Source organism: Vicugna pacos, chromosome 5 (genome assembly GCF_048564905.1).
Source record: "Vicugna pacos chromosome 5, VicPac4, whole genome shotgun sequence".
NCBI lineage: Eukaryota > Metazoa > Chordata > Mammalia > Artiodactyla > Camelidae > Vicugna > Vicugna pacos.
In genome coordinates, this window is record NC_132991.1 from 45,413,849 (window position 1) to 45,441,823 (window position 27,975).

The window sequence follows — 27,975 nt, forward strand, 5'->3', positions numbered from 1 at the left end:
GTGCCTCTGTGTGGGCACCTTTCAGATCTGTCTGTGCAGAGCAGACCCTGCACAGCCTCTGCTCTGCTTCAACTGAAGGAAATGTCCACAGGGATATCTATGAGAAAATGGTCCAAAATGGTCCAAGGCATTGCTCCTCAGGGACCCACAGTTGGGTGTAAATTCCCCACTTGAGGTAGAGGAGCTCTCTTTGCTGCTCAGATAGACTCTGGTCATTCATGGACGGAAGGGGTCAGCCTGCCCTTTGCCAAAAAGGGGGAGGGCTTGGTGAGCCCTGCTCACTTGAAAAAAAAAGAGAAAGAGGCGTTTCTCCTTTTCTCTCAAAAGGGATTCAGGGTGATAGACCAGCATCCACGACTAAAAGAATTTTATGGCATCTTCCCTGTAGTTGATGGGTTCATTTATCCTCGCTGTGAAAAGCCGTAAGACCTCAAGGAAAAAAGATAAGGAACTAGGCAGACAGGAGTGTGCAAACACAAGGAACAGAGTGGGAGGGCAGGTCCACAGTGTTCAGAGGGGCTGTGGTCCCCGTGGCATAGACAGGCGGGAAGGCAGAATGCGGAGAGCCTGGCTGAGCCTGAGAGGGGGCCTCACACCTTGCATTTAAAACCTGCCCCAATGGTTTTAACCTGAGACGTACCCTGCTTGAAACCGTTCTTCTTTTTTGCTTCCATATGCTACGTGCCCATCAGCTTCAGGTCGGCTCCCTAAGTTTTAAAACTTTGGGGTAATGGTTTTTCTTCCCGGCTCTCAGTGCCCTGCATAGAGTGAACCAGGAACAACAGGGTGCGCTTGTACACGCGGGTGCTGTTCTCATCACGCTTCCCTGCGTCTGTCTCGGTGCAGCACGTCTGAGAGTGGAACCAACTTGGAGGGATGATGGGGGCCTCCTTTGTGCTGGACACCATGCTTACATGCTGCACGTAAATTATTTCCATCCAATTCTCTGAACAAGCCTAAGTACTAGGTACTGGGCCCCCAGCGCATTAGAGCTAGAAACGGACAGTCATGAGACTGGGGAATCGAGCCAAGTCTATGTAGTCAGAGTTGGGTGCTCTCTAGAGAGCATTCACCTGATCTGTAACAAAACCCTAATGCCGCATCCAGCACTCAGAGACTTTCTAAAGCTGTTCAAGCTGTTTATTTGGTTCCCCCGGGCTCCCTGTTCCTGCCAAGAAAGTCTCACGACGGCGTTCCCCACCTTCATGGCTCTCTTGCCATCCTTCAACCTATCACAGACCATCCTGGATACTCAGGGGAAACCTTGCTGTTCTGAACCCACCCAGTTTGGTCTGTTTCATCTTCTACAGCCCAGCTTCTTTCTCCAAGAACCTCTCCAGGCCACACATTCATTCCATAGCCTGCTGACTCTCAAACAGCCCATTCAGGTTTCCTTATCTGTTTTTCCCTGTATCTAGGAGTCAGGTGTGTGTGGATGCTTCTTTCTGTCCCTTTATACGTGCAGATGAATGCCAGCAGCTGCTGTTGATTGATGCACAGTGCTGGACTTGCCGCTCAAGGCTGCCTCCTCTTTTAAACTGCAAACTTTCAAATGCGCAGGATGCAGTGGGCATTTATAGAATGTAAAGGTTGTGGGCGATGATGGTGCTAGACCGTGAACCATATTAGTACTTCCAACCTACTTACTGAATATCCAAATAGGCTTAGCATCGTATTGAGGGAATTGTCTTTTAATTCGTGTGACTTTTGTAACTTTAAACATATTATTGTAGGTCAGTGGGTATTAATATATTATACATAAGTTTCTAATGTATACAAATCATTCATCTTATTTAGGAAAAGCACCATAACTCATCTCTTATAAAATAAAAACGAGATAAGTCGGATAGAAAGTTTGGGCCAGGGGTTTTCCAGAGGGTGGCAGAGTTTAGCTTTCTGGTGCCTGGCTGGAAACACCATGACCACATGACCAGCACCCCTAGCTCTGCACCTCTCAGAAAGTGGAGGAAGCGGACAGTAGGTGTGATCGTATGTAGTCACAGAGTTATAGGCGGTGTGTTATAGGCGATGGAGACGCAGCAACTTTACCCGTCTCCAGCCCCTGCGATAGTAAGGAGCTCTGTGGCTAAACATCCAAAGCCACCATGCCAGCATCTGCTTTGGAATGGCTTCAGCGGGAAATAGGAGGAAAAATTCCCCAAGAACTTCTTTCAAGTTCACCAGGGAAAAGGAATTGTTTCCAGGGGGCTCCCAGGCCCACACAGAAGAGAACCTCCATGGGTCTGTCTCCACCGAATCTTGTTTGCCAGGGGCCACGTTTTTCAGCCCGTGGAACTGATTCGAGTGATGACAACGACTATATGGATAGCATGGAAGCAAGTGAGCATTCAGAGCAATGTCTCCTCTGGGTAGAATCAAAGTTTCAAGATATTCCTGAAAGCATCTCCAGAATCCTTTCCCCTCAGAAACTCCTTACAGCGTTCAGCTTGTCTGTTCTGAGATTCTGTTTTGAGGTTCTGATATATGCTTTGCATTATGATTTGTAGACTCCCTTGCCAGAGCAGGAGGGCCCAACCGTTGGAACAGTGGGAACTTTCGAACTGATGAGCTCCAAAGACTTGGCATACCAGATGACGACTTATGATTGGGAACTCTTCAACTGTGTGCACGAGGTAAGGTGCTCCACTGAGACTATCCATCCGTAGGTACCATAGCAACTCTGGATACACCCTGCAAATGTTAACACATGCTGCAATGTGGAAACCACTTGAGAGGTTTTTTAACTGTTGAGTTTATTAATAAAGCCTGTTATGACGTCTTTGAGTGTTAAAGAAAAATCTTCGTGATTCACTGCAGGCGCCATCTTCCTGAGTATGTTAAGCTAATTGCACCTCGTTTCCAGTTACATACTGAACAAGCCTCATTGAGCCCTTCAGATTTTCAAGTTGAAGTTCATTGAATCCCCGTCTGCGATCGTATTCACATTTGCTGACCAATAGCAATTTGTCACATCGGATGGAGAAGCTGAGCGGGTGTTTTGATTCAAAACCAAAGATGTGACCTCATTTTTCTTTCTTCTAGCTGGAGCTAATCTATCACACGTTTGGAAGGCATCATTTTAAAAAGACCACAGCAAACTTGGATTTGTTCCTGAGGAGGTTTAATGAAATTCAGTTTTGGGTTGTCACTGAGATTTGCCTTTGTTCCCAGCCCAGCAAGCGTGTTCAGCTCTTAAAAAAATTCATTAAGATAGCAGCCCAGTAAGTATCATCCGCCTGGGGAGAGAAAAACATTTGAGCTGGGTTTTCATGTTATTCCCTTTGTTTATGCCTTAAAAAGAAAAGTAAGATATAAAATCTCCTTACGCACCGGGACCAACCACAGGGGCTTAAGAATCACTGAACTCATGTGAAAGATGTATTTTGTCGCTTTTGTAATATTTGACATCAGTGTGTGAATTAACATTTTATGGCACTGATGCTTGAGTTAAAATTGTGACCTCTTTTTGCTGTGAACTACTCAGACTTTGTGCCTGCTTCAGTTTAAGAGACCGTTCAGCAGACAAAGTTCTGCTGTACAAAGCTCTGTCTAAAGGGCTTGGGGTAGTCGAGGTCCAACATGACGCATTCTCGCCAGTAGAGGGCAGTGGGAACATGCAGGTACAACAGCGCACGCAACTCCAAATAAAATCGGTAGAATGCATAAAGGCAGGCTAGCCAGGTCCATGAGAATCATCTCCATAAACATCAGAAAAAGCCAGCATCTTATAAATATTCTATTTAATAGCACTTCATGGGAAACAATTTATTTACTGCAGGGGCCAGTTAGGTTTCTCCCTGACATGAATTTAATCTTCTCCTGCTATTTAGACATGCCTGACAACCTCCTGTTTACTTCCATGTTTCTGGTATCACCACAGTGCTAAAAATAAAACGCTAAATGCGGCTGGTGGCTGGGAGACTTCTTTCCCTTCTAAATGCAGGGAGCACTAGCACAGGAAAGTGGGGAGCATAAGTGACCCCAGCTAGGCAATTTCCTTGAGCCAAAGAGTTTAGATCCCATACAGAGTCTGATTTCCAGAGCTAAACAAAGAAGCAAATGCTGCCTGACATTTTGCACATATCAGCTTGCCAAATGCCTTGAATTATTTTGCCAAAAATTGGGAGGGGGTATCCCATGGACCCAAATGCTGGTATCTCTTAATTGGCAAGAGCTGCCTTGTGGAAGAAAGATTTGGTAAAATGTTGCTTGTGAATTTCTGGTTCAGAGTGTAGCCGCTTTCCCCGGGAGCCTGAATGGCGTTGTTGCAAGGGACAGATGCCTCCGCATGTGTGGAAGGAGATGACAGTGGAACTGTGACAGTATGTGCTCCCTGTTACGAGGAGAACGTTCTGTCTTCACCTTAGCCTGGCAGAGCCACGTGCAACAGGGAAAGAGAGATGAACTCTGCACATAGCCACGGCGATCAGAAAACCTTTGGGGGCCTAATCCTGCTGTTTTACAGAGGCAGCCTAGGAGAAGCTTTCAAAAACGCAGGAATTTTTTTTTTTAATGTTTTTGCCTTTCTTCTCCTTCTCTCTTCTGATTATGGGTAGATTTGGCTTTCAGAATAAATTGGCTTCTATTATTTAACAGTTATTTAAGCTGTGTTCTCCGACAGTAGAACTTTTTACACACCCCAGCTGGAGAAGATTGTCGACTCTGAAACCAAGATTTACATGAATGAGATCTAAACCTAGCGTCAGTTGGCTTGTTTTGCATGATATTTTTAGAGAACTTTAGCCCATCCTATTGAAGCTCTTTGACCTGCCCCAAACTTTGGGGTCCAAAAGTTATCATCCCCATTTACAGGTGAGGAGACAGAGCCTTAGAGAAATTTCAGGACCCACCAAGGGTGATTGAGTTGGTAACAGTGACCAGAGCAGTGACCAGAAATGCAGGACTGTTGTCCTACGTGTCCTTTCAAGATCACACAATAGGACACAGGCAAACGTGTCCCTGACCCTCCTTACTGCCTTCAGCACCGGGGTCTCTGAAGTTGCGCTCAGCCCCTGACCTGAGAGCCACCAGCCTTGCACGGTGAAGGCCCCGCTTGCTTCCTCACCGGTGACAGAGATTTAGCTTCTCTAAATCTGTTTCCCATTTCCACACAGATCATTTAAGAATCACTCCTTGCTGCCTCTGCTAAGAGCACACAGGCAGCCAATGCAACAATTTGATTAGCCTTTTGCAAAAATGCTAATCCAAACAAGATTTAATTACAATGCAGTCAACTTAGATAACCATATTGATTTGTGGTAAAGGATTTGCGCTTACTGCAAAATGAATTCTTTCCCTTTGCAAGGAGCTTGGTATGAAGAAGTTGAAGATTTCTTTTTCTTTTTCAAGTTAAACCAAACACTGGGCTAAATATTGCCATTCTAATAAGAACCTTCAGCCTTGTCCCCCAATATTCTTATTCCCAAATATATGTTCATAAAAGCTAACAGGGCATAAATACAGATTCAGAATGATCAGCATGACTGACATCAGTCAAACACGGAGAAAATAAGGTTATTTTGGGGTCAGTTGTTTAGGTTATTAGCTGTATGGGCATCATTTGTAAATTGATTCTTTTCAACAAATTAGAAGCATTTACAGGGTGGGTAGAGGCCTTGGTGGCTGCTGCAGTGTGACTCTTAGTTCCCTCTCACGCTGCCAAAGCCTGAGGTGCCCAGGTTCAGGCTGAAAGTCTGGAAGTCTTCAAGGACATTTTGCTTCTTCTCTTCCTAGCCCATGAGCTGTTTTCCCCCCAGGTCCAACAAGGCTTTTAGCAAGCTTTGGGATTATAATAACAATCCCTGGGGTAGGTGTCTTTACATTCCTTCTCAAAACCTGAACCTCAGTGGCCAAAACCCATCACCTTTCTAAAATTACAGTGAGAAATCAAACAGCAGAACATGGTCACTCACGTGGAACTTACACAGTGCGTTAAATCTATCACTGCCCGTTCTCACAGAGGAGTCCTGACGAATATTAAAGACCGTCAGAAGATAGAACTTTTAATTTTTTTCTAATCTCGCTCAAAAGTGGCATTTTACTCAAACACGTGCCTCTTGTGTTTCAGCTGCAAGGAGTACAAAAACCTGAATTCCTTTTTTGCCATCGTCATGGGGCTAAGTAATGTTGCCGTGAGCCGCCTGGCACTAACGTGGGAGGTAAGCTTCAGCTGAGATCCAGCTGTGACTTTTGCCTTAAGGATAAAAACACAGGCTCACCAGTGAGCTTTTTTTCACAGAAATATCACTCACACTTGTATAACAATGGAAAAGGTGGGACACTTTGAGGGAAGTGACCTGTCTCCTTTCTCCCATTTGCCCCAGAGTATGAATTATAACAGGTACTGTCCTTTTGTGTATGGGGGGCCGAGGGGCTCTCAGCTTCTTGGTCTGTACAGTGTAAATAGCGATAAGTCTGGCTCCTAGGTGCAACGCGAATCACAGCGTCGCTCGGATGACTTCAGAGGTTTTGCTGTAGATCCTATTGTTCTCTGAAACAACGTCTGCTTCTTGCTTTTGAAATGAGTCTTATCTGTAATTAAGAGAGGACAGAAGAGCCATTTTTCTCCAAGTAGGCATTTTGCTCCTGGGAGAATTGGCCAGAAGGCCAACTGTTTGGCCCAGCTGAGCGCTAAGGATCTCAGAAGCCCCGGCAGACCTCTCTGTGTGTGGAGGAACAACAGTTGGCTGGAATTCAGTTTGGTGCGAAAGTTGTGCAGGTGTGCTGTGAATCTCTGTAGCAAATACAGTTTCCGTGGTTTGTTGATGGTTGGTTATTTGTGCTAGAGAACATCTTCATTTTTCATCAGCTAAGGACTCAAAATAGGCCTGACCCCTCCTCTCATGTGGTACAGAGTCAAAGCAATACTAATCTCTAATAGAACACACACACAAAAATAGACTCTTACTAAAAATAAAAAAAAGTATGTGTAAGTGGGGCAGAAAAAGAGGTCAAGCAAAGAGGAGTGGATGACAGAGACTTAATTTGCAACGATGCTTTCAAAAGGCACCGAAGACAGCTGTTTGCATCTCTAAATGTTTTCCTTGAAACATTTCCTTCCCCACTGCCCTCTGGAAACTCTTTCCTTTCTCTGTTCCTCCTCAGTGTTTCCACTGTTTATAGGACAGGTCCTCACAAGTCCTTCTGTCTTGGGTTTCTCTTCGGATTCCGGGCAGATGCAGCACCCGGCAGCTCATCCCCTGAACATAGGAATGAGGGAATCGGTGAGGCCTGCACGCCACGCAGCTGGGCCGCTCCCAGCCAGTAAAAGTCAGCGCTGCCAGTAAATCTGCGCGATGGCGTCAGGGTGCCTCCCCTCCCTGTGGCCCACAGGCCTTGGAATCTCTGGACTCCCAGGGTTCCCTGTCACATAGTGTGCTTTCCCCAGCCTATTTCCAGCTTTTAATCCTCTCACAGGGTCCAAATGATTCGGGTGGGAAAATCAAAGCTATAAAGCCTCATGGGGTCCAGGAAGGCCAGGTGTAGGTACACAGAAGAGCCACCAGACATTAAGGCTGGAGCGTGGGGGCAACACTCTCAGGGGCTCCTTTCCTGGTCTAAAGAGAGAAATAGCAGGCCGCCTGGGCGGGGGGGGGGTGTAGGGGGGGATGCAGTCAGCGAAGGGAGAGGGTTCGCTTGACCAGTCCTTCACTCCACGGGGGGAGGAAGGAGCACAAGCACACGTGGGCTTGTCCTGCTGTTTCTGCCTGTCGCTGGAAAGAGAAGAGCCACCTTCATCATTTACACGGCTCCATTTCTTAAGGTGAAATGTAATTGGACCATTCTGCAGGAAGAGCCTTCATTCATAAGCACCTCAGACGTGGGTTTATCTACCTGTACTTGCTGAAGCCCTCCCACACGGCTCCAGTGGGTCACAGGATGGCAGCAGGAGCAATGTGACCTCTGGGAGCTAGAGAACACTTGTGAGACGGCCAGGGACCAAAACAGAAAATAGGGTGGAGCCACGTGGCAACGGGAATGGTTCAACATGGAAGAGAAAGATCAATCTGAGACAAAGCAAGAGGGAGTGAGAGCCCGGAGCAGAGTTTCCTGGCCTTGGTGGTGCTGATGCTTTGGACAGGATCGTTCTTGGGGTTGGGGGTTGAGGGCGTCCTGTGCCATGTCGGAGGCTTTGCAGCATCCCTGGACTTAACCTACTATCTACCAGGAGCACCTCTCACTCCACCCACCCCCGTAATGACAATGTCTGCAGATATTACCAAGTGTCCCCGGGTGGGAGGAACAAAATTGCCCCCCTAGTTGAGAACCTCTGCTCTGGAAGCATGGGGTGTAGAAAGATCATAGTGTGAAGACCCACAAAATGTTTTATTACCCTGTGCACTCCTGCCTTTGACCCAAAAGCCAGCTAAGTAAGGAAAGAGAACTAGAGTGCAGATCTAACCAAAGAGGCCATTCACTCCTAATTTTTAAAATGGTCTGTGTTCCTGGAAAGTGATCGCCTAACATGGTGATTGGGACCGTCCGTGCGGTATGAGCACCTTGCATCCCCTGATGCCCATCCCAGCCTTCGTCCCTTTGAACTTGCCCTCTAAGCAAGGGTATCAGGTTTCCCTGAAACCCAACTTGAAACAGGAGCTAAGAAAATGAGTTTCAAGATGATGAGCAGACTAGTTCCTAGAAACAAAATAGAATGTTTTACAGTGTTTAAATGGGAATGTGACAAACCTATTCAGAAAAGAGAAAAAGAAGAGGAAGGAGTGTTTCAGTGGATTGCAGGGGTCTGACTGGTGAATCAGTGGTTGACGGTAGACTTCACTGGAAACATACCACGTTGCTCTGTCTTGGTGTGGCCCTGTCAGAGGAGAAGAGTTCAGCTTTACTAAAAGCTCATGACCTAAACAAAGTGAGAACTAATAGATTGAAAGATACTGGTGTAGATTTATGGGTACAGTCAGTGATGTTGAATCATATGCCAAAATATAGCCATGAGAAATTACTAAATTGATAGAACTATCAATTTTTGTGTTATAGCAAGGCGGAGAGTCATGTGGGAGAAACACCTGTGTAGGGAAGCATAATGCCTCCCTACATAAGGGAGGCAGCAGAAAAGGAGGCTGGCTTTGGGATTACGGAGGCCCTGACTGGCATCAGCCATGCCACCCTGGCATGTCATTTAAACTGAGCTATAATCTCTCCCATCTATAAAGCACAGGTTTAATCCAGTCAAATACATTTTTATTGAGCACTTACTATGTTCCTGACATTCTTTTAGACACTGAGGCTATAGCAGTAAACCAAACCGATAAAAATCCCTGTTCTCTCGTAGCTTACATTGTAAAGGAGGGGGAGGGTTGAATTAGGTAGTTTCTAAAACTTTTAATCCTAATATTCTCTGGCCTAAATTCCTAACTGTGGGAATCAGAGAGTTTAAAACAGTGAGGGGTTAATTCCAAACCACTTGTAGTCTGGGAATGTGGTCTTTTTTTATGAATAATCCACCGCAGGAAACATTATAAAAGCAGTAAGACCAAAGCATTGGTCGTTAGTGTTGGTTCAACTAGGTTAAGACGTTTAAAAGACAAGTTCTCTAGATTCCAGAAGATTATCCTCAGATGACAAGACAGATTACAGTCTGGCCTGTCTTAGAGACGTTTGATTAAGAGCCAAAAGAAATCCATTTCCCCTAGAAATGGTGACACAGGATACATATCAAGAGACTGAATCTGACATATGAGTGTGGCATTTTCATTTCATTAACAGAAACTGCCAAGCAAGTTCAAGAAGTTCTATGCGGAGTTTGAAAGTTTAATGGTAAGTGACAGTGGCTCCTTTATTCTGTTCACTGTCTGCATTAATCCAATTTCTGATTAGCTGAATTGAAGTTCTCATTTCAGAAATTTTATCTGTCCTTGCATGACTTTAAGAAGTTTATGATCCCATTTTAAGTGCTGCTAAAACAAGCATGTCTGACTAATGAATGGCACCCTCAGGTACTAACTTAAAGAGGACTTATGTCCCACTTAAGGTCAATTTGTGTAACTAAGAAAAGCAGTGTAATAGGACCCTTTCCATCAGCACAGGTTGGCCAAGGGTTGGAAGCTGCATTTTCCTTGGCTTGCCAAACTGATTTTTCCCCATTGGTGGGGAGGTGTTAACAGACAGAAGAAGAGTGAGTGGGACTTGGCAGGAGCGATGGGAGGGTTTCAGAGAAGGTACGTCCGTCAGGACTGGCTGTGCAGGACAGGGAGGAGGGCGGTCAGCTCCGGGAAGGAGACGGTGCTTCAGCAGAAGGGGAATCTCGTGGCTGGGGTTGGCTTTACATTTGGCGTTGGCTCTCAAAGGGGCTCTCTCCCCTTGACCCCGATAGGCTTAGCTCCCCTTCAGCCAAGAAAGGAAACAAAAAGTAAATGATTTTCATGTCATACGGGAAGTTGTTTTGAAACAAAAATCAGTTGGTTTCACTAAGTCCACCTTTCTTTTGTAGCTACGCTTTTTTCAAAACTACCTGCTTGGGAGATGACAGGCTGGGTGGTGTCTGTGTCACCAGCTGTTAACCAGCATCTCTCTGTTTCTCTAAAGGATCCTTCAAGGAACCACAGGGCCTACAGGCTGACAGTAGCTAAGCTGGAGCCTCCTCTCATCCCCTTCATGCCTTTGCTCATTAAAGGTAATTCCAAGGGAATGCGCAGGCCGAGCCAGTGATGAGTATATGGGGAGGAAAATGAACAGGAGCCTAATCAGACGGACCTCCTTGGGACGAATGAGCCCATCTCTCTACCTTCTTCTTCATCCCCTCTCAGCCCTGACTTTCTGAGTGGGTTGGAGAGAATTTTTAGAGGAGCAGGACGCCATCCAGGTATGGTTTGGAAGACTTGATGGTGAAACAGACAGTTAGTTTGGAAATTTTACTAAGCTCAGGTAAAGTGTTTTAGAAAGTTGAACACCTAACATAAAAGGAACTATTATCGGCTTTTTTCAACTGCAGTGTTATGCAAATCCTCCAGCTTACTCCAAAGGTGCTATTGTGGTTTCTTACTATGACATATTTCTGTTAGTGATTAGAATGTGACTTTTATTTCTTTGCAGATATGACATTTACTCACGAGGGGAACAAGACATTCATTGACAATCTAGTAAACTTTGAAAAAATGGTACGTACAGTATTTTTACCTTAACCACTTTTTTTAAGATAAAATTTGCATTTGTACTAATAAAGGAAATAATTTCCATATAGCTGCCATGTTAAAAAGCTAGTTACACATAAAGGAGTTTTGAAATATTCGGTTCAAATTGGCTACCTATTTTAGTCTGTCAGTTCTCTTTTATGAAACTGAATAGTATTTGCGCAGCGGCTCACAGCAGCAGCTGGCTTTTATGCTGTGTGCTTCGTCCTTGGCTGCCTGTTGCTAAAATGCATGAATGTTCCAGAGTGACTTCCATGTTGTTGTTTTGTTGCAAAGTTTGTGGAGCTAGACTGCCCCAGGATGCCTTTGAAATGTTCATCTGCTGAGCCTGACTTTACTGCATGTCGGTAAAAGGCAGCTCTACAGAGGATCTTTATTATGAAGCAGTCATCTGAATGTGTATCACTTGTTCCAGTAAAGTTCACCCAAGTTCAGAGCGGGAACTTGAAAATCTTCGTAACCAAAACCATTATTTATTTTTTTTGAACAACAGTTGGGTGGAACTGGCGCATACTCAGTGTATTTCCCAGTGCCCCTCCTCTGCAAAAAAAGCTGTGTTATCCGGCATTAGTTTGCCGTTTATTTTCTCGTCTTCTGTGAAGCAATACGGCAGGTCATGCCAAAACCTTTCTTTAGCTACATAGCACACGGTAATAGAATGCGCCACTGTCTTCTAAGTCCTTTGGCTGCAGCCTGTGTGGAGGGGGTGTCCCGGTGTTATCTCTGGGCGGGTGAGCATGTGCCTGGGTTATGCTTTGCAATGGTGAATGTGGAGCTGCAGGAGAAGCTCAGAACTCTGAGTTTGGAGGACACGAGGTTCAGTTTTCGACTGCATCCCTTTGCAACTGTCCCTTAACTTCTCTGTAGGTCTGTTTCCCCAACAGAAAATGGGGATGTGGCTGCCCCATCTGTCCCTGGAGATGATTGATGGGTTGAGAGTATTTAAATCTTCCTGTAAGCCATACAGTGCTATAAGCATTCTTATCAGAAAACTATTCTAATGTTTCTTGAAATCCAGCTAGTATGTGTGACTCCAGGAGAATTCCAAACATCTCACAGTAATCCTATAAGGACCAGACCACTGAACTTCGGGAACGAGCATATTGCAAAGCCCAGCCTGGTAAAGACGGGCAGCCAGTGCTGGCACCAGGTCCCGTGTCTTAAGCTTCTTAGGAAACAGCACATGAGTCCACACTCCTCAAGGACACTTTATACTAAAGGTCAAATATTTCTCAGCAGTCTTCCCCTCCCACCCCCACACCAAGGGCAGAGTATGAACATCTCTATCACTGTGTCAGTTTAATAGTTCTATGATCAAAGGGAAAACATTCTTTGCTCACATATTAGTATGGGGAATTAAACACATTTCCCTGACTTCTCAAAAGAAAACGTGTTTTCCAGAAATGAAAGATTTAGCACATAGGTAAAGAACCTTCCAGATCACCTGGGCAGCAGTACAGGCTGAGGGTGGCTAAGCCAACCATCTGACTGTGAAATATCCATGTGCAGAGGCACAGAAGTCAGAGTTTCCTAAAGAGTTGACTGACCTTTAGAACTTTTGATCATTAAAGTTAACTAAGCAGAACAAACAAGAACAGCAGAAGGAGGATGAGAGTCGTTTCATCTGGGTTTTTAGATCTTGGCATTGCATCCACAACCTGCAAAGGCAAAGTCAAAATCGTATTCAGTGGATGTTCAGAGCGTTTCCCTTCCCGGTTTCTGCACTTCATACTGACAGCAGTGGATTCTTACATGCCTAGCAGGGAGGAGAGAGGTCCTTCACACCCTGCTCTGAGAGAGTCCACTTTGGCTTGAAAGCCACTGAAGAGCTCAGATAGCAGTTCAGATGCACTAATGGAAACCTAAATGAATGCTGGCTGAAGCAAGATAAGTTTATTCCCTTCTCACTTAAACGTCCAAGTGTGGTAGCTCTGCTCCAGGAAGCAGTCAAGGTTCCAGCCTTCTCCTCTCTTGCCATTTCATCATCCATGTGGTCCAAGACGGTGGACCACCACCACCCCCATCCCAGCTAGAGCAAAGAGGAAAGAGGTGAAGACCCACTCTTCCCCTGTAAGTATATGACCTGGAGTTGCACTCACCACTTGGCTCACATTTTATTGGCCAGATGAAACTCAATCACATAAAAAGGTAGAATGTATAGCCCTTAAATTGGGTATCCATGTGCCCCACTCAAAATTAGAGGATTTTATTACTATGACAGAGAAGGAGAGAAAGGATACTGAAAGAGTACTGCTAGTTCTCTGCTCCAGCAGCTATAAACTGTATTTCATTTGATAAATCATACCATGAGAAAGTTTAATTGTACAGTTGCCCTTCCATGAGTTAGGTGTTAATGAACTGGAATTTCATAAAGATTTGATTATGTTTTCTAAATCTGGCTTTGACCAACCTGGCACTTGCTGCCAACTTTTCAACCTTTTCTCCCCATAAACTAGCCCACCCCTGCCCCTGTACCACCACCACTTCCAACGCCCACCGGTGGCTGCTGTTACTGCTGTGTTCTTGGAGAAGGACGCATCTGTCTCCCTGTCTAGGTTGATGTCCATGCCACTTCCCAGTCATCAGCAAGGCCAAGGTGGTGAGCAGAGCTGGCAGCCTTTGTGGGGCTGGTAGGCTATATCTCCTGAGGGAGCCCCTGCCAGGGGCGGAAGTCACCAGGGTAGTCGGGGACGCAGATGCCTTTTCTTGGTGGCAGCATTGCACCGTCACAGCTAAGTACTGTGCCAACCCTAAGTATTTTTGTTTTGAACCTCTTCACCCTTGAGGTATGAAATGAGGATTAGAGAATTTGCTGCATATTGGTTTTCAGGATTTATGAGTATGAACAAAAGAGAATTCACACTCTGATCCTTATTCAAAATTTTTTTAAAAAGCAGACATTCTTTCATTTGGGGGGAACATAAAGGAGTATTCAAAAAATGTTTGAATAAAGCCCTTTGTAGCTTTCTATGGCATACATGAATATTTATAACATTTAGGAGGTAGACTAGCAATGGATTAGAGGATAATATGCTGGCCGGCTGCCACCAGCCCAGCCTGCATAAAGCATGCTGATAGCCACGGTGCTGCTGTATTAGGAGGTTGGTTCTGTTTCAGACATACCCATATTTAGGTGGGTTTATTTATGACTGTTATTTTAAGATAGTCGTTTTATTTTGAATGAGAAGCCTATCCAAACTTCTATACTTCTGGAAACATGGATAGAAGCTAATTCATGAGGGAAGGGTAATGTTTTGAATCCCTGTGTTTTTGTATCACTGATCGTGCCATTCCATGGTTAGCAACAATATGTTTTCTATCATCAATAACATTATCACAAGATTCATGGTGAGAGCACTGGACATATATCAAGCTATGGGAAAAAAGTCTCCAAGTAAAACTCTTAAGTGTTCAAACCCCCCAATTCCCAGACCTTTCCAATGCAATAGAAATCTACAAGAGGACTTGGAAAGTTTACTTCTTCATATAGAACACATGAACTGGGCTGAATGCAGATGTTCCGAAGGGTATGTTTCAAGGCAGTTAAATATGTGTAGAATATCTAGGCAAAGAATTTTTCTATAAAATACAAAAGAAATCCAAAATGTAATCCTTGGCTTTTAGGAGATAATATGCAATTGAGAAGATAAAACACAAACACTTGAAATATTAAAAATCAACAAAAGCTATAAAAACTAGTTTCAACAGTAAAAGAGATGTCAAAATGGAGAAAACATAGTTTCTTCAGCAAGTGGTATTAGGAAAGCTAGATGGCTACATGAAAGTCAATGAAATTAGAACACTCCCTCACACCATACACAAACAACAACAACAACAACAAAACCTCAAAATGGTTTAAAGACCTAAATGTAAGACAGGACACCATAAAACTCCTAGAAGAAAACATAGGCAAAACATTTTCAGACATTAATCGTAGCAATGTTTTCTTAAATCAGTCTCCCAAAGCAACAGAAATAAAAGCAAAAATAAACAAATAGGACCTAATCAAACTTACAAGCTTTTGCACAGCAAAGGAAACTTCATAAACAAAATGGAAAGACAACCTACGGAATGGGAGGAAATATTTGCAACTGATGCAGCTGACAAGGAGACAGAGAAAGACAAGGGCTTAATTTCCAAAACACACAACATACAAGCAACTCAATATCAAAAAAATTTAAAAATTAAAAAATCAGCAGAAGACTAAATAGACATTTCTCCAAAGAAGACAAACAGATGGTCAACAGGTACATGAAAAGATGCTCAACATCGCTAATTATTACAAAAATGCAAATCACAGCTACAATGAGGTATTGCCTCACACCGGTCAGAACGGACATCATTAAAAAATCTACAAATAATAAATGCTGGAGAAGGTGTGGAGAAGAGGGAGCCCTCCTATGCTGGTAGTGGGAGTATAAATTGGTACAGCCACTGTGGAAAATAGTCTAGAGTTTCCTTAAAAAAACTAAAAATAGAATTATCATGTGATCCAGCAATCCCACTCCTGGGCATATATCCAGAAAAGACAAAAGCTCTAATTCGAAAAGATACATGCACCCCAATGTTCATAGCAGCACTGTTTACAATAGTCAAGACATGGAACCTAAATGCCCACTGACAGATGGAATGGATATATATACATGTACACACACATACATACATACACATGCACACACACAGGGGAATACTACTCAGCCATTAAAAAGAATGAAATAATGCCATTTGCAGCAACATGGATGGACCTAGAGATTATCATACTAAGGGAAGTAAGTCAGACAGAGAAAGACAAATATCATTTATCACTTATATGTGGTATCTAAAAAAATAGTACAAATGAACTTATCTACAAAACAGAGACTGACAGGCATAGAAAACAAACTTATGGTTACCAAAGGGGAAGAGGGGAGGAGGGTTAAATTGGGAGAAGGGAATTAACAGATGCACACTACCATAAATAAAATAAACAAGGATTTACTGTATAGCACAGGGAACTACATTCAATATCTTATAATAAACTATAATGGAAAAGAACTGAGAAAAAAGAATATAGTTCTCTCTATATATATATGTGTGTGCGTAACCAAATCACTTTGCTGTATACCTGAAATTAACACTATTATAAATCAACTATACTTCAATAAAAAAGAGATGTCAAAAGGCAAAATGCAAAGAGGTAACTTCCTGCAGCTTATAAGAGGAAAATAAAACCATGTTAAATATAACAATGTAATATAATCAAATCCAGACTTGTTACCCTGAGCACCCATCCAGCTTCATCTCTCACGTCATCTCCATACTCGGTCCCAGTTGGTGAAACCAGCCTTCTTTCTTTTCCTTCCTAGCTCAGGGCCTTTGCGCTAGCTATTACTTTTGCCTGAAATTGTCTACCCCCAGTCCCATGTCTGGCTCCTTCACATCATTCAGGTCTTAGCTCATGTGTCCCTTCCTCTGAGTGGTCTTCCCTGACCACCCTTCAAACATTCTTCTCTCTGCCACACCTCACCAGACAGCTTGTTCTCAGATACCTTGCTCTGAAGCTGGTTTCACAATCCGAAATGCTCTTCTTTATTGCCTCTTCATTGCCTGTCTTTTCCACTAGCATGTAAGTGTCCTTGACCAGTTATCTTATCTGCTTGGTTCACTGATACTTCTCTAGCACCCAAAAAGCTGTCTGGCACATCATAAGTATGCAAGAAATGTTTGTTGAATAAAAGAATAACCCAATCATATTCCAGTGTTGGACTTAGTGAAATAGGAACAGTGCATGAAAGCATTTTTAGAGGAATTTATGTAACAAGGGTTTAACCCAATAGTATTTTCTACTTTGTTAGAAAAATCTGATTAAGCAGAATGTCCCAAGCATTTTGCATTACTGTTACGTTATGCAAGATGACTCCCTTAGCCTTCTGTTCCTCACTGGACATTATTCTGTCTCCCCTCCTCCCTGTGTACTGTGTCCGTCCTTCAGTGTCCTTCCCTGAGGGCAGAGATGTGAGTGTACCTGCACACTTGCCTGAGCTGCTGGGTCCCAGGATCACCATATGTACAATATACCATGAGCAGCATGCCTGTTACACACTTGTATCCGTATGTCACACACCTCTTGGATATTAAAGATCCACAAGATGGGGCTCAGGGTTCTTCCTCAGGATACATATATGAAGGCTGGCTCAGCTACTGGGCCATTTTATCTTTTATCTCTGGTCCTTACCGTGCACTTAATTCCACTTGGTTGCTATCATGGGTCTTTGCAGGTTAGAGACATATATGTTTCTAGATCTTGTTGTGGAAAAAAACTCTTGTCCCAAGATATGAGGGTCTGAGTAAAATCATCAGAATGGTATGAATGTGGTTTTTACACATGCTAAGTGAGGAGTGGTTGGCTGAGATCCTACGTTTGATAGGCATACAGACGGAGCAGAGGCAAACCTGTAGGGAGAGAAAGAAGAAAAGAAAAAGCAATCTGGCAAACATTAAGGAGAAGGATGGCAAAGATCTCAAGGGAAGGACAGACAAAAACTTTTGAGGGCAGGCATTTAGATGCCTGAGGTCAGGGAGCAACGTCTCAAGGGACTCGGAGCAGACAGGCTGCCTGGCCTAGGAAGTGGACGGCTGTTCTGGCAGCTGGCTGTGAGTGGGAGGTCAAGAGAATGTAACAGTGCAAGGTGGTGTTGTCTGGAGGGCCTGCTGGTCTCAATTTGAAAGACAGACATCGAAGTCCACTCCACCTCAGGGATGGAAGAGCCAAGGGAGAGCTCAGTCCGGGCAAAAGACTCAGCACAGAGCTGGCCAGAAAAGCTGGACACAGCTGGAGAGGCCTGGTGGGTCACTGACCGCCTGCAAAGAAGTGAAGGTATAACGTGGCCAGCCCACTCCTGAGGGGAGGGTGCCACAGTAAGTAAACGGGGAGCTGGGCCCCCAAGTCTGAGAAGAGGCCCCTCTGACACCTCATTGGATTCAAGGGAAATTCCTTGCATCCGAGCTTGAGATAGATTTGCGGTTGGGACCATAACCTCAGGGCCTCTCGCCTGGGACAGGCTTGAGTGCGGCCAGCTGGTCACTCCCTCCTCTGGATAGCATCTTTGTGCTGGCCACTCTGTGACTCAGGCCCCAGGAAGGACATCTGCTTCCGAGTCTGTCTATTTTCAGCTTCATAAAGAAAGAAATACCTGAGGGTAGTCCTTCGCATGCCGCCTCATTTGTCCTTTCTGAGCTGCCCGTGTGAGTCCATGTCCTGACGGAGACGCATCAGCTTTCAGCTGGGTCCGTCTCTCAGCCCTGTAGGTGAGGACCTGTATGAACATACTGACTCTTGCAAATAAGCTCTGAAGACCCTTACTTAGAATTCATCCCAAGGAAAGTGTGGCTGTGGGAAATTGAGAATGTAAATTCCCCGAGGGGAGCCTGGCACGCTAGCTGCGGGCTGCTTTCTTGGCTAGCATCGTCCAGGGCCGGCCAATGAGCTGACCCTAAGGTGGTGATTCCCAGCAGGGGTTGGGGCTATGTCAGAACCAGCTCAGCTGTGGAGAGGGGCCTCACACTGTCCATCTACACTGATTCAGGCACCTTCTAAAGGAGCAAGGGTTGGGGGAGGGTATAATCAGTGGTAGAGCACATGCTTAGCATGCACAAGGTCCTGGGTTCAATCCCCAGTACCTCTGTTAAAAATACTAATTAAAAAATATTTAATTAAAAAAATAAATAAACCTAATTACCTACCCCCCCCCCCGTCTAAAAAAGCAAGTCTCAGAAGAATTATGTTAGGGAAGAAAATCTATTTAAATAAATAAAGAAGTGCGTTTTCCCTCTGCCCCTGAATTACAAATCGCTGTTTTAATAAGCTAGTTGGTAATGGGAGTGTGTCATAACCTCAGGTTTGTTGCGATGGGGAGGGAAAAAAAAAAGATGAGAAGCTCTGCTTTGGAGTCATCAGGTATTTTCCCAGTGCCCCGGCATTATAGGAGAGTTGCCGCTCCTGCTCCAGGCAGGCCAACCTGCTCCGGCAGGACCTCCAAGCCTAGGGTATAATTTTTGGCTTCATCCCTGCTGTGGCAGTTGGATAATAAAGCCCATGTCTTTTAACCTTAGTTTCTGCCAACCTTCCTTAGCTGAGAACAGCAATGAATAAACACTCATCTGCTGTCAAAAATAATACATGAGGCTTGTCTGCAGAAGGATAGGACGACTAATTAGATGGCTTTTAGTGGAGATAAATGCAAAGTCCTCCCCTTGGGTCCAAGAGACCAACTGCACATCTACAGAGAAGGAAGCTCAACAAAGTTGGTGGAGAGATCTGATTCACGATTAGTTCAGATGTCAGTAATGTGACTTTCTTTAAATCGTGGGCTTGGATGTGTATCATCTTCTAGATCAAGGAAGGAAAATAGTTTTGCTTCTGTGCTCTGTGATTTGCCTAGTGTGGGGCACTGTGCAAGGGACTGTCCAGAACAGACCCGAAACTTAAGAGAGGTTGCTGAAGAAAGTGGCAGTATCTAGGCTGAAGCAGAAAAGACTTGTGGGTGAAGAGATGTCCATGATAGCCATCTTCTAGTGTTTGAATAACTGTCCTGTTTGAGAGGAACTAAACGTGATTGTCATAGCTCCAGAGCTCAGAACTAGCATCGACGGGTGAAAAGCAAAGGGGGAAAGATTTGACTCAGAGTAATAAAGAAATTTCTAATAGTCATGAAAGGCTCAAGATGCAAGGGGTTGCTTTTGGAGGCAGTGAGTTCCCCGTTGCTGGATGCACTCAAGCCCGTGTTTCTAGGCAGCCTTTAACGGCATTGTACCCCTGGAGGCAACGGAAGAAGGGAACGTAGGAAGTGTCCTTCGGCAACCCCAGGGAAGTGCCTCGTAGCTGTTAGTAGCATATTAAATACCGCAGGTGTCAGTGGGTGCAAAAGAGGGTGGAGTTACAATATCAAGTTAACCCTTCCGTGGCCTCGCGACAGCCTTCTGTAACTCCGCAGTGACCAGCAGGGCTGGTGGAGTTCAGGTGCTGTTCCTGAGGGTTTACGTGTTGCAACGTTATTGTGCAGCCATCACCAAGGAAAAGAATGGACCTCACTGCAAAGCCAGATTTGGATTTCAAAGTTAAAAGGAAGTTGTCTTTGAGTACAATTAAAAAGGATACGTCAAAATTAAAACCATTGTTAAAATTAATCAAAGATTTAGAAAGGCAGAATGAACTCCATAGCTGGAAATTACCGATTTAAACAATTGTTCTCACATTTGAAACTACATAATGAGCTAAAAATTATGAAGCCTCAGAGTATGACTATAAAGAGTAGTCTAAAACCCAAGTCAGAATGAAATGTTTTAGCTTTCACACTAAAAAGCAGAACAATGACTCCCTACGAAATGGTATAGGAAGAGGTTTCTGACCCCTGCTAATTGTTTTATTATTCTTCAGAGGGGCACACTGGCAGCATTTCCCAGGGTTTTCAGTAATTACACTCCATTCAATATCTGAAGAATTACAATAATTCTACATGGAATATACTTGTGCCCTTTGGATGCAAAGCCTTTGGAGAAGTGAAAAAACAACTTAAAGTAAATTAGCAGGAAAATTATCGTAGTTACTGTTTATTTCAGGGCTCCATATATCAGAGGCTAATTATACATTGTATGTTACATTTTCTTGGAGGTATTCGTAACATATTTCTCATGCTGATCAACTGGACTTGCTGGTTTTCAAGATCCTTTATGAAAGTGACGTTCGAACTTCTCCGATTGCCTGTGTGTGTGTGAGAAATTATCCAGTGGGGACACATGTCACCTCATGCTTGCCAGAGTCCCCGAAGCGGTAGTATGCAGCGAGGAATTATGAATGTTCACCTGTATATATTTGTAAAGCCTCAACTCCTCTATGAAATTTTTTTCCTGCCAAATAAGTTGATCTTTTAACACCCCATCAGCTTTCTCACAGTCGCTTTCTATATTTTGGCAAGCCAAGGGTCCACAAGAGAAGAAAGCCAGGACTGGAATCAAATAGCCACTCAGAGATTCTAAAGTCTCTTTTGTTGGCTGTAGCCTTACCAGTTTTCTGCTATTGTGAGAATTAATCCGCCATCTCTGCAGGAGGGCCTCAAGATCAAAAGTGTCCTGTAACATTACACAGACTTGGGTCTCAGTTACCCTTAAAATACCATGAGCAAGAGATGTACATCGTGGCTCAGAAATGGCTTTGGTCTCACTCATGTTTTTCCTCATGTTTCTCCTCATGTTTCTGTCTGTCGTTTTTTTCCTCCTTCCTTTTTTTTTTTATTTAAACTAAGTTGAGTGCAGTTCAAAAGGTTTCCTCATAAGTTTTGATGGCAACCAAAACTTTACAAAGAAAAGAAGATCACCTAATGACAAAATTTTAAAGGTTAAATAAATTGTGATCCATCCGTATGACTGATACCTACTTACTTTAAAAAGGTTTTAAAATGCAAATGGTGTGGAAAAGAGTCTTGGTGCCATGAAAAAAGATTCAAATCAAAACGGAAATATGTATGTTCTGTATGACTTCCATTTTTGAAAAATATGCTTATGTATTTATTTTTTAAGTATTAGAAGGAAAGATACCAAAATATTACTGCAGTTACTCTGTGAAGTGATATTCTATGTGATTTTTATTTTGTTCTTTACATTTTCTGATTTTCTAAAATGTGCCCATGTTAGTGTTCTAATCAGAAAGGCTGAAGAAGGAAGGAGGGAGGCGATCAAGTAGTTAAGGTTCACCTTAAAACACACACTTTTGCTGGAAGATGAGGAAGGTTCGTAACGCACAGTATATAGAAAAATGTGGAGATGGAGTATCTTGACTATGATCGCTCAGGCAGTGGAATCAGATACTTCATTACTGAGCCCTATTCACTGTGAGGAACTTGAGAAGCTAACCCTTCTCCAAATCTACAGTAGTTAACAGATTCTCTTACCAGTGCACAGCGGCCTCGGGGCTGGTGGAAACTAGTCCTGAGGAGTAAGGTACCGTCTCAGGAACGACAGACTGCTTGCCTCTTTCCAGTAACTAAACACATTATACCTCAACCAGTTGCCTCTAGAAAATCAACATCTCAGAACAGGCTGTTTTTCATGGTTCCAGGTGTTGCCAATAAACAATGGTTTATTCTCTTTGTTGGATTCTACGCTAACCTGCATTTCAGTTTTCCTGTTTTCTTTATTCTTTTTAGCGCATGATTGCAAATACTGCCAGGATGGTGAGATACTGCAGGAGCCAGCCCTTCAGTAAGTTAAATGCTGCTGCAATGTGGATCTTGGTGATTAAGTCCTTTCTAATGAAGCTGCTGAGACATTCTAGAAGTCTGGGCGGTATTTGATTGTGTCAGAGCTGCTTTGGAGCATGCATTCCATGGGATAGGGGCCTTGAGTTTAAAATTCTCTAGCTGTAAAATGGAACATTCTTTTATGAATGAACTTATGGGGACTGAACTTGCTCTCTCCAGAGCAGCTAGAGACAGTGAAGGCAGGATTGCCAACACATCTTGCCCGAAGCTGACTTTCTGACTCACTGCTTCGTGGTGAGAAACTCACGTCAACTCTTGATGACTCACTCTGTCGTTTATAAACTGAGAAAGATATTTATTGTCTCTCAGGGTGTTGCAAGAATGCATTCGTGTGTATAAGCACATTTGTAAGTGAAAGATCCTATAGCAGGAATTCATATTGTATGTCTAGTACTTCTAGGTGAATTAAAATGCTCGTCTTAAATCTGGACATATAGCATAGTAATTGGTATAACACAGTGCTTTAATATAAAACTGTCACAAGTAATAAACTGCAAGTTTAAACTGCCAAGAGTTAAGTTGCATCATAGCACCAGATCATCATGCCAGGCAGGTGCTACTGTCTCCTCTGGGCTGGGCTTTGTGGGGGGGGTGGGTACTTTGGCTCCCTCAAGCTGGGCTGGGAGTGACAAGGTGGCCCCTGTAAAGTTTTTGCTCCCTTTATTGTATGAGGCACTTGAAGTAATTGGGTTCATTAACTTAACATGATAATTTGACACAGACATGACTGCAAGGCTAACCAGTACCATCCCCTCCAATAAACCTCGTGCTAAGGGACTAAAAGGTTCTCGTTTTATTAATCAGGGCTATCTTTGCTCTTCCTAGCATAGGACTGGCCCCTAGCAAGGGTTTGCTAACACAGGATGCCAGAACTGCTAAAATGTTCATTTTTTAACACACTGATGGGGGAAGGGGGAATCTAGGAAAAATAGTCTTGACTTGGGGGGCAAGTAGATCTTTAAAAAATTGATTCAAATGATTGTGCTTCCTCTTCCTTCCAAAACGAGGACAAGAGCTGCACAGCATCAACAATCCTTATGCAGCTTCTTCCAGAATTAGTGTCTCCTGTCTCTTCACTTAGTAATTTACTACATGTATGAAGACACGGTCATAACGCAGTTCTACAGGTGAATTGAGAACACATAAGTGATGCCAGCCTACAGCAAGGCATTGTCATTAGAATCCATAACCCTTTGGCCGGGGGTGTCTAGGAAACTCCTAAAGTTAAATGCAAAATACTATGTGCCTAACTAAGAGTGTTCAAAGCCTTGAGAAGGTTCTCTGTGAAGTCCAAGAACCAAAGATAGAATATGTTTTGTTCCATAAGCTTGTTTGGAAGTAAATCCTACATTCTCCTACCTCTTCTCCTAGAGAAGTGGGGGGAAATTATGTATCTGTATATACATCTCCACTGCATTTGTTGACGTTATCAGTAACTGCTCAGTAAACAACAGCTGCTCAGCTCTGAAGTCAACAATCTATAGATAAAGCTATAGGAATAGGTTCATAAACATTGTGGGACTATGTACAATGTAATTACAGCATATTGTACATGCAGAGTACAGTGCCAGTAACGAGTGGGGAAATTAAACACTGTGGTATTATTTATATGGGATAATTATACTGATGAGTTTCTTCTTAGAGCGAGTGGGGGCCTTTGTATCTTCTCTCTGCGTTGCTGTGTTCAGACCTGCCACACTCCCCTTCGCGCCTCATGCAGATGGCATTCTAATTGTCTCTGGGAGTGGTGTGTGGACTGCAGAAGGCGGTGCTGCGGCAGAAAGAACACTGGTCCAAAGTCCAGGCTGGCTTGGCCACTCCCAGTGTCCCACTAGACAAGAGTCCCACACTCGTGATCCTCGGGGCAGAGGCAGCCCATGGACCATGGCAGGGGTGTTGGATCTAAACAGAGCTTTTTTCTTTCCCCTTTTATTTTGAAATAATGTCACCATTTTAAAAATGGAAGAATTCCCAGGGAGGAAATCCAGATTTCTCATTTCTCTAGAAAAATAGGAAGGTCCGGCAACTCAGGGTGCAGATTCCCACCCTGGCACCAGCGGGCAGAGCTGAGTCATCATTTCTGAAGGAAACTGTGTGTCCCGTTCACCAGTATCAAACAGCCCTCCTCATTTATGTCTGTTCCCGGTGTAGGGATCTGGGCAACTGATTCTTCTTTCAGCCTGGTTTTAGGGAAATGGGTTAACTTCGAAAAGCTCTGTTGCTCACATGCTTTGGGGAGTGGATGAGAACAGAATGGTAATTGGGATTTCAGAACAAATAGCATCACAGAATCACAGGCCTGGCAGAAGTCATGACTTCAGGCCATGGGTTGATTTTTTTTTTCCTGAATACGGACAGTCTAAGAACACACAATCTGTGCAGTAATGCTGTAAATTGTATGCAAGTAACAAGAGGAGCTGGACTTGCTAGTCTCACTGGCTCACGTTAGTTCAGCCCAGGTGTTAAGTGCTTTTATTAGGAGCTAATGAAAACTATGTCGTTTTGCCATTAGTTCTCATCTGGATCAAAGGGAGCAGAGATCAGAGTGTGAGACCCAGGTGGTATGGCGAGGGGAAACAGTTTTGACGTATAACCAGGGGCTGTCAAGCGATGCTTTCACTTTTATTGGTGCCCTTTCATTTTACAATATGCAAGGCGAAGGAAAATGATCAAAACAGGTGATTCCAGGGAAGAAAAGGGTGGGAGGAAAGAGGTGGAACATCCAAGTGGAAACATTTCAGTGAATATGGTGTGTTGAAAGGTCTTGATGGAACCCAGGAATCCATGATAAATGTAAGAAGCTGGAGAAAATAAAGCTGTATCTTCTATGCATATATTACGCAATGCCAGTTCTGCTGTTTTCTCTTTCAACAGATCCTGATGCAGCTCAAGCTAATAAAAACCATCAGGATGTCCGGAGTTATGTACGGCAATTAAATGTGATTGACAACCAGAGAACTTTATCACAGATGTCACACAGATTAGAGCCTCGTCGACCGTAGACATTTAAAGTGCCCAGAACAATGGTTTGCCTCCAGTCCACAATCTTTCAAAAATGCCATTCATGCTACTGCTGACTGCACTGTCACTAGAGAATTCTGTAAAACAAGCAGAAACACACCCTGAGCCACCGCAGGGCTGCGTTCAGCTTACCAGCATCATGACAAGAGAAGAAATTCTTTGATTTGCATAAAGCTTGCACAACCTAGCGTAGGAATCCCCAGTTCGTAGTCACCTGATTTTATTTCCAGTTGTGCCATCTTCTTTGCTAAAACATAAAATAAGACCAACATGGAGAGTTTGGTAGAAATATTGTTGTCAAATATCAGGCTCCTAACGTTTTCTCCTAGGAGTGTTTACAGGGTGAGATGTGCTACCGGTGGTATTTATTTGGATACATCATTGGTGGTCGTAAACTTTCATAATCTTTAACTCAGCATCTTGATCTGAGCATGGGGGTTTTGGAAGGTGTTGAGGAATCTGTGTAAATCCAAATTAGAGGCTACATTCTTCCATCTCCATAGTCTTACCTCTGATGGAATTGTACCTGACCACATTACTGTAAAACATTATGGCTATTTATGTAATTTAGGGAGGACTAGTCTGTAATTTCTGAATGACATATAGGATAATATTTATGTTTACAATGTAACTTTTTTAAATTTACAAATCAGGATTACATGCATAAGAATTCCACCAAGGAACTCCAAGGTTCTTAAAATTGCCAGCATTATGAGAAAATGACATTTCAAAAGAGCACAATATACACAAAACATTTTTCAAAATTAAAATATTTTCCTGGGCATTAAACAACCTTTCCTATTGGCTAATTATTGTTACTGACTTAAAAAAACCACACGTATTTTCTGGACTTAAATGTTATTACAAATATCTTAATTTTCAGCAATTGTTTTGCACTTTGAAATAGATTGTAAATAATTCATTCAATCAATGGTATAGAGTTATTTATTTGCTACATAATAGATATTGTGCCAAATGATTACTTCTTATTTATTTTATTTAGTATGTAATTTTGGAGTACATTTTTCCTGTTTTCACAATTAGGCTACATTTAATGTGTAGGAATTGTATGTATGTATATCTTCTGTAAATAACAGCTAGTATCTTCACCAAATATAATTGTTGACAAGAAAAAGTGTGTTGTTCTCAATTCCTATAAAATGGGAGGGAGAACCATTTGGTATGGTGGGGGTCCTGGATTTTTTTGAATTGAAATAAAATTCACACACTATAAAAGTCACCATTTTAAAGTGTACAATTCAGTGGGTTTTAGTATATTTACAAGGTTGTTCCACCATCATCACTATTTAAATACAGAACCCTTCTCCTTATCCCTTAAACCTTATTCCCATTGGCAGTCACTCCTCTTTTTCCTCTCCCGCCAGTCCCTAGAAACCACTGATCTGCCTTCTGTCTCTGTGGATTTATCTATTCCGGATATTTTATATATAAATGGAATCATATCATATGGAGCCTTTTGTGTGTGGTTCCTTCCACTTTGCATAATGTTTTCAAGGTTCATCCATGCTGCGTCAGGTGTCAGTACTCCATTCCTTTTTATGGATGAATAATATTTCGTTATCTGGATTTACCACATGTTGTTTCCATTTATCAATTGATGGATGTGTTGAGTTGTTACTTTTCAGCTATTAGGAATTTTGCTGCTATGAAGAGTATTTTAGAGCTCCCTGTTATGGGTCCTATACCATTTCTCAGTGATTTAAGCACTTGATCTACTAGTTGATGAAGAGACTTCCAAAACTATTTCCGGACACATGTCTGTTTTTTAATGTCAGCATTTTCCAGGGTATGTTCCAAGCTACAGTAATCTCACAAGTTCACAAGCTGTTCCTCCCAAAACACACATACAATCCCAAAGCCAAACACAAAACCAAGATGAAAGCTGCAAAAAATTGGGGCACCACTGCACAATATACCCCATTCATTGAAATAATTCCCAGTATTCATTAACACATTAAAGGCTCTGAGAAGTCCTGCTGTAATCTCTTTTTTAAAGATTTTTTTGTTTAATTTATTTTTGGGGGGGAGAGGTAATTAGTTCTATTTATTTTTGGAGGAAGTACTGGGGATTGAACCCAGGACCTCGTGCATGCTGAGCATGTGCTCTACCACTTGAGCTATACCCTCCCCCTGCCCTTTTTTTTTTTTTAAGATTGTTTTATTTATTGCTGTAATCTCTTTTAACATCCCACAGTTGAAGGCCACTTGGAGAAATTCTCAAGCAGGCAAATGCCTTTCTGTGTTCATTTATATATTAAAGTCCCCAGGTGCAGGGGTGGTGTTTTATGCAATGCCGTGCCTCCTATCCAGAGTGAAGCACAAAGCCTAGAATTTACATGAGAATTTTTAAGAGTCACTGAGTACAATTTCTTGACGTCTTTATTGTTCAGCATTTCACTACCTCATATACCTCAATATCAGCTGCCAAGTTTTCCTTGTATAACTATATAATGGTTTTTCCACCGTTAGTTTTCCTTTCCTAGATTATTTTAAAA

At 43.1% G+C, this 27,975-nt stretch overlaps 1 protein-coding gene across 12 annotated transcripts in view; it reads left to right on the plus strand.

The window, feature by feature from the left end:
• Nucleotides 1-26,717, plus strand: part of RAPGEF4 (Rap guanine nucleotide exchange factor 4) — a 272,690-nt gene extending 245,973 nt beyond the window's left edge. For 7 of the 12 annotated variants that reach the window (XM_072961167.1, XM_015247709.3, XM_072961172.1 and 4 more), the window contains 8 exons: nucleotides 2,508-2,633; nucleotides 3,043-3,221; nucleotides 6,068-6,158; nucleotides 9,721-9,771; nucleotides 10,540-10,627; nucleotides 11,047-11,111; nucleotides 22,325-22,379; nucleotides 25,313-26,716. In XM_072961167.1, the coding sequence (XP_072817268.1) occupies nucleotides 2,508-2,633; nucleotides 3,043-3,221; nucleotides 6,068-6,158; nucleotides 9,721-9,771; nucleotides 10,540-10,627; nucleotides 11,047-11,111; nucleotides 22,325-22,379; nucleotides 25,313-25,440 (783 nt within the window). In that variant the 3' untranslated portion in view covers nucleotides 25,441-26,716. Of the gene's footprint in view, nucleotides 1-2,507; nucleotides 2,634-3,042; nucleotides 3,222-6,067; nucleotides 6,159-9,720; nucleotides 9,772-10,539; nucleotides 10,628-11,046; nucleotides 11,112-22,324; nucleotides 22,380-25,312 lie in introns of all 12 variants that reach the window. The other 5 variants (XM_072961166.1, XM_072961165.1, XM_072961164.1 and 2 more) reach the window with 1 other exon arrangement.
• Nucleotides 26,718-27,975: the final 1,258 nt, after the last annotated feature.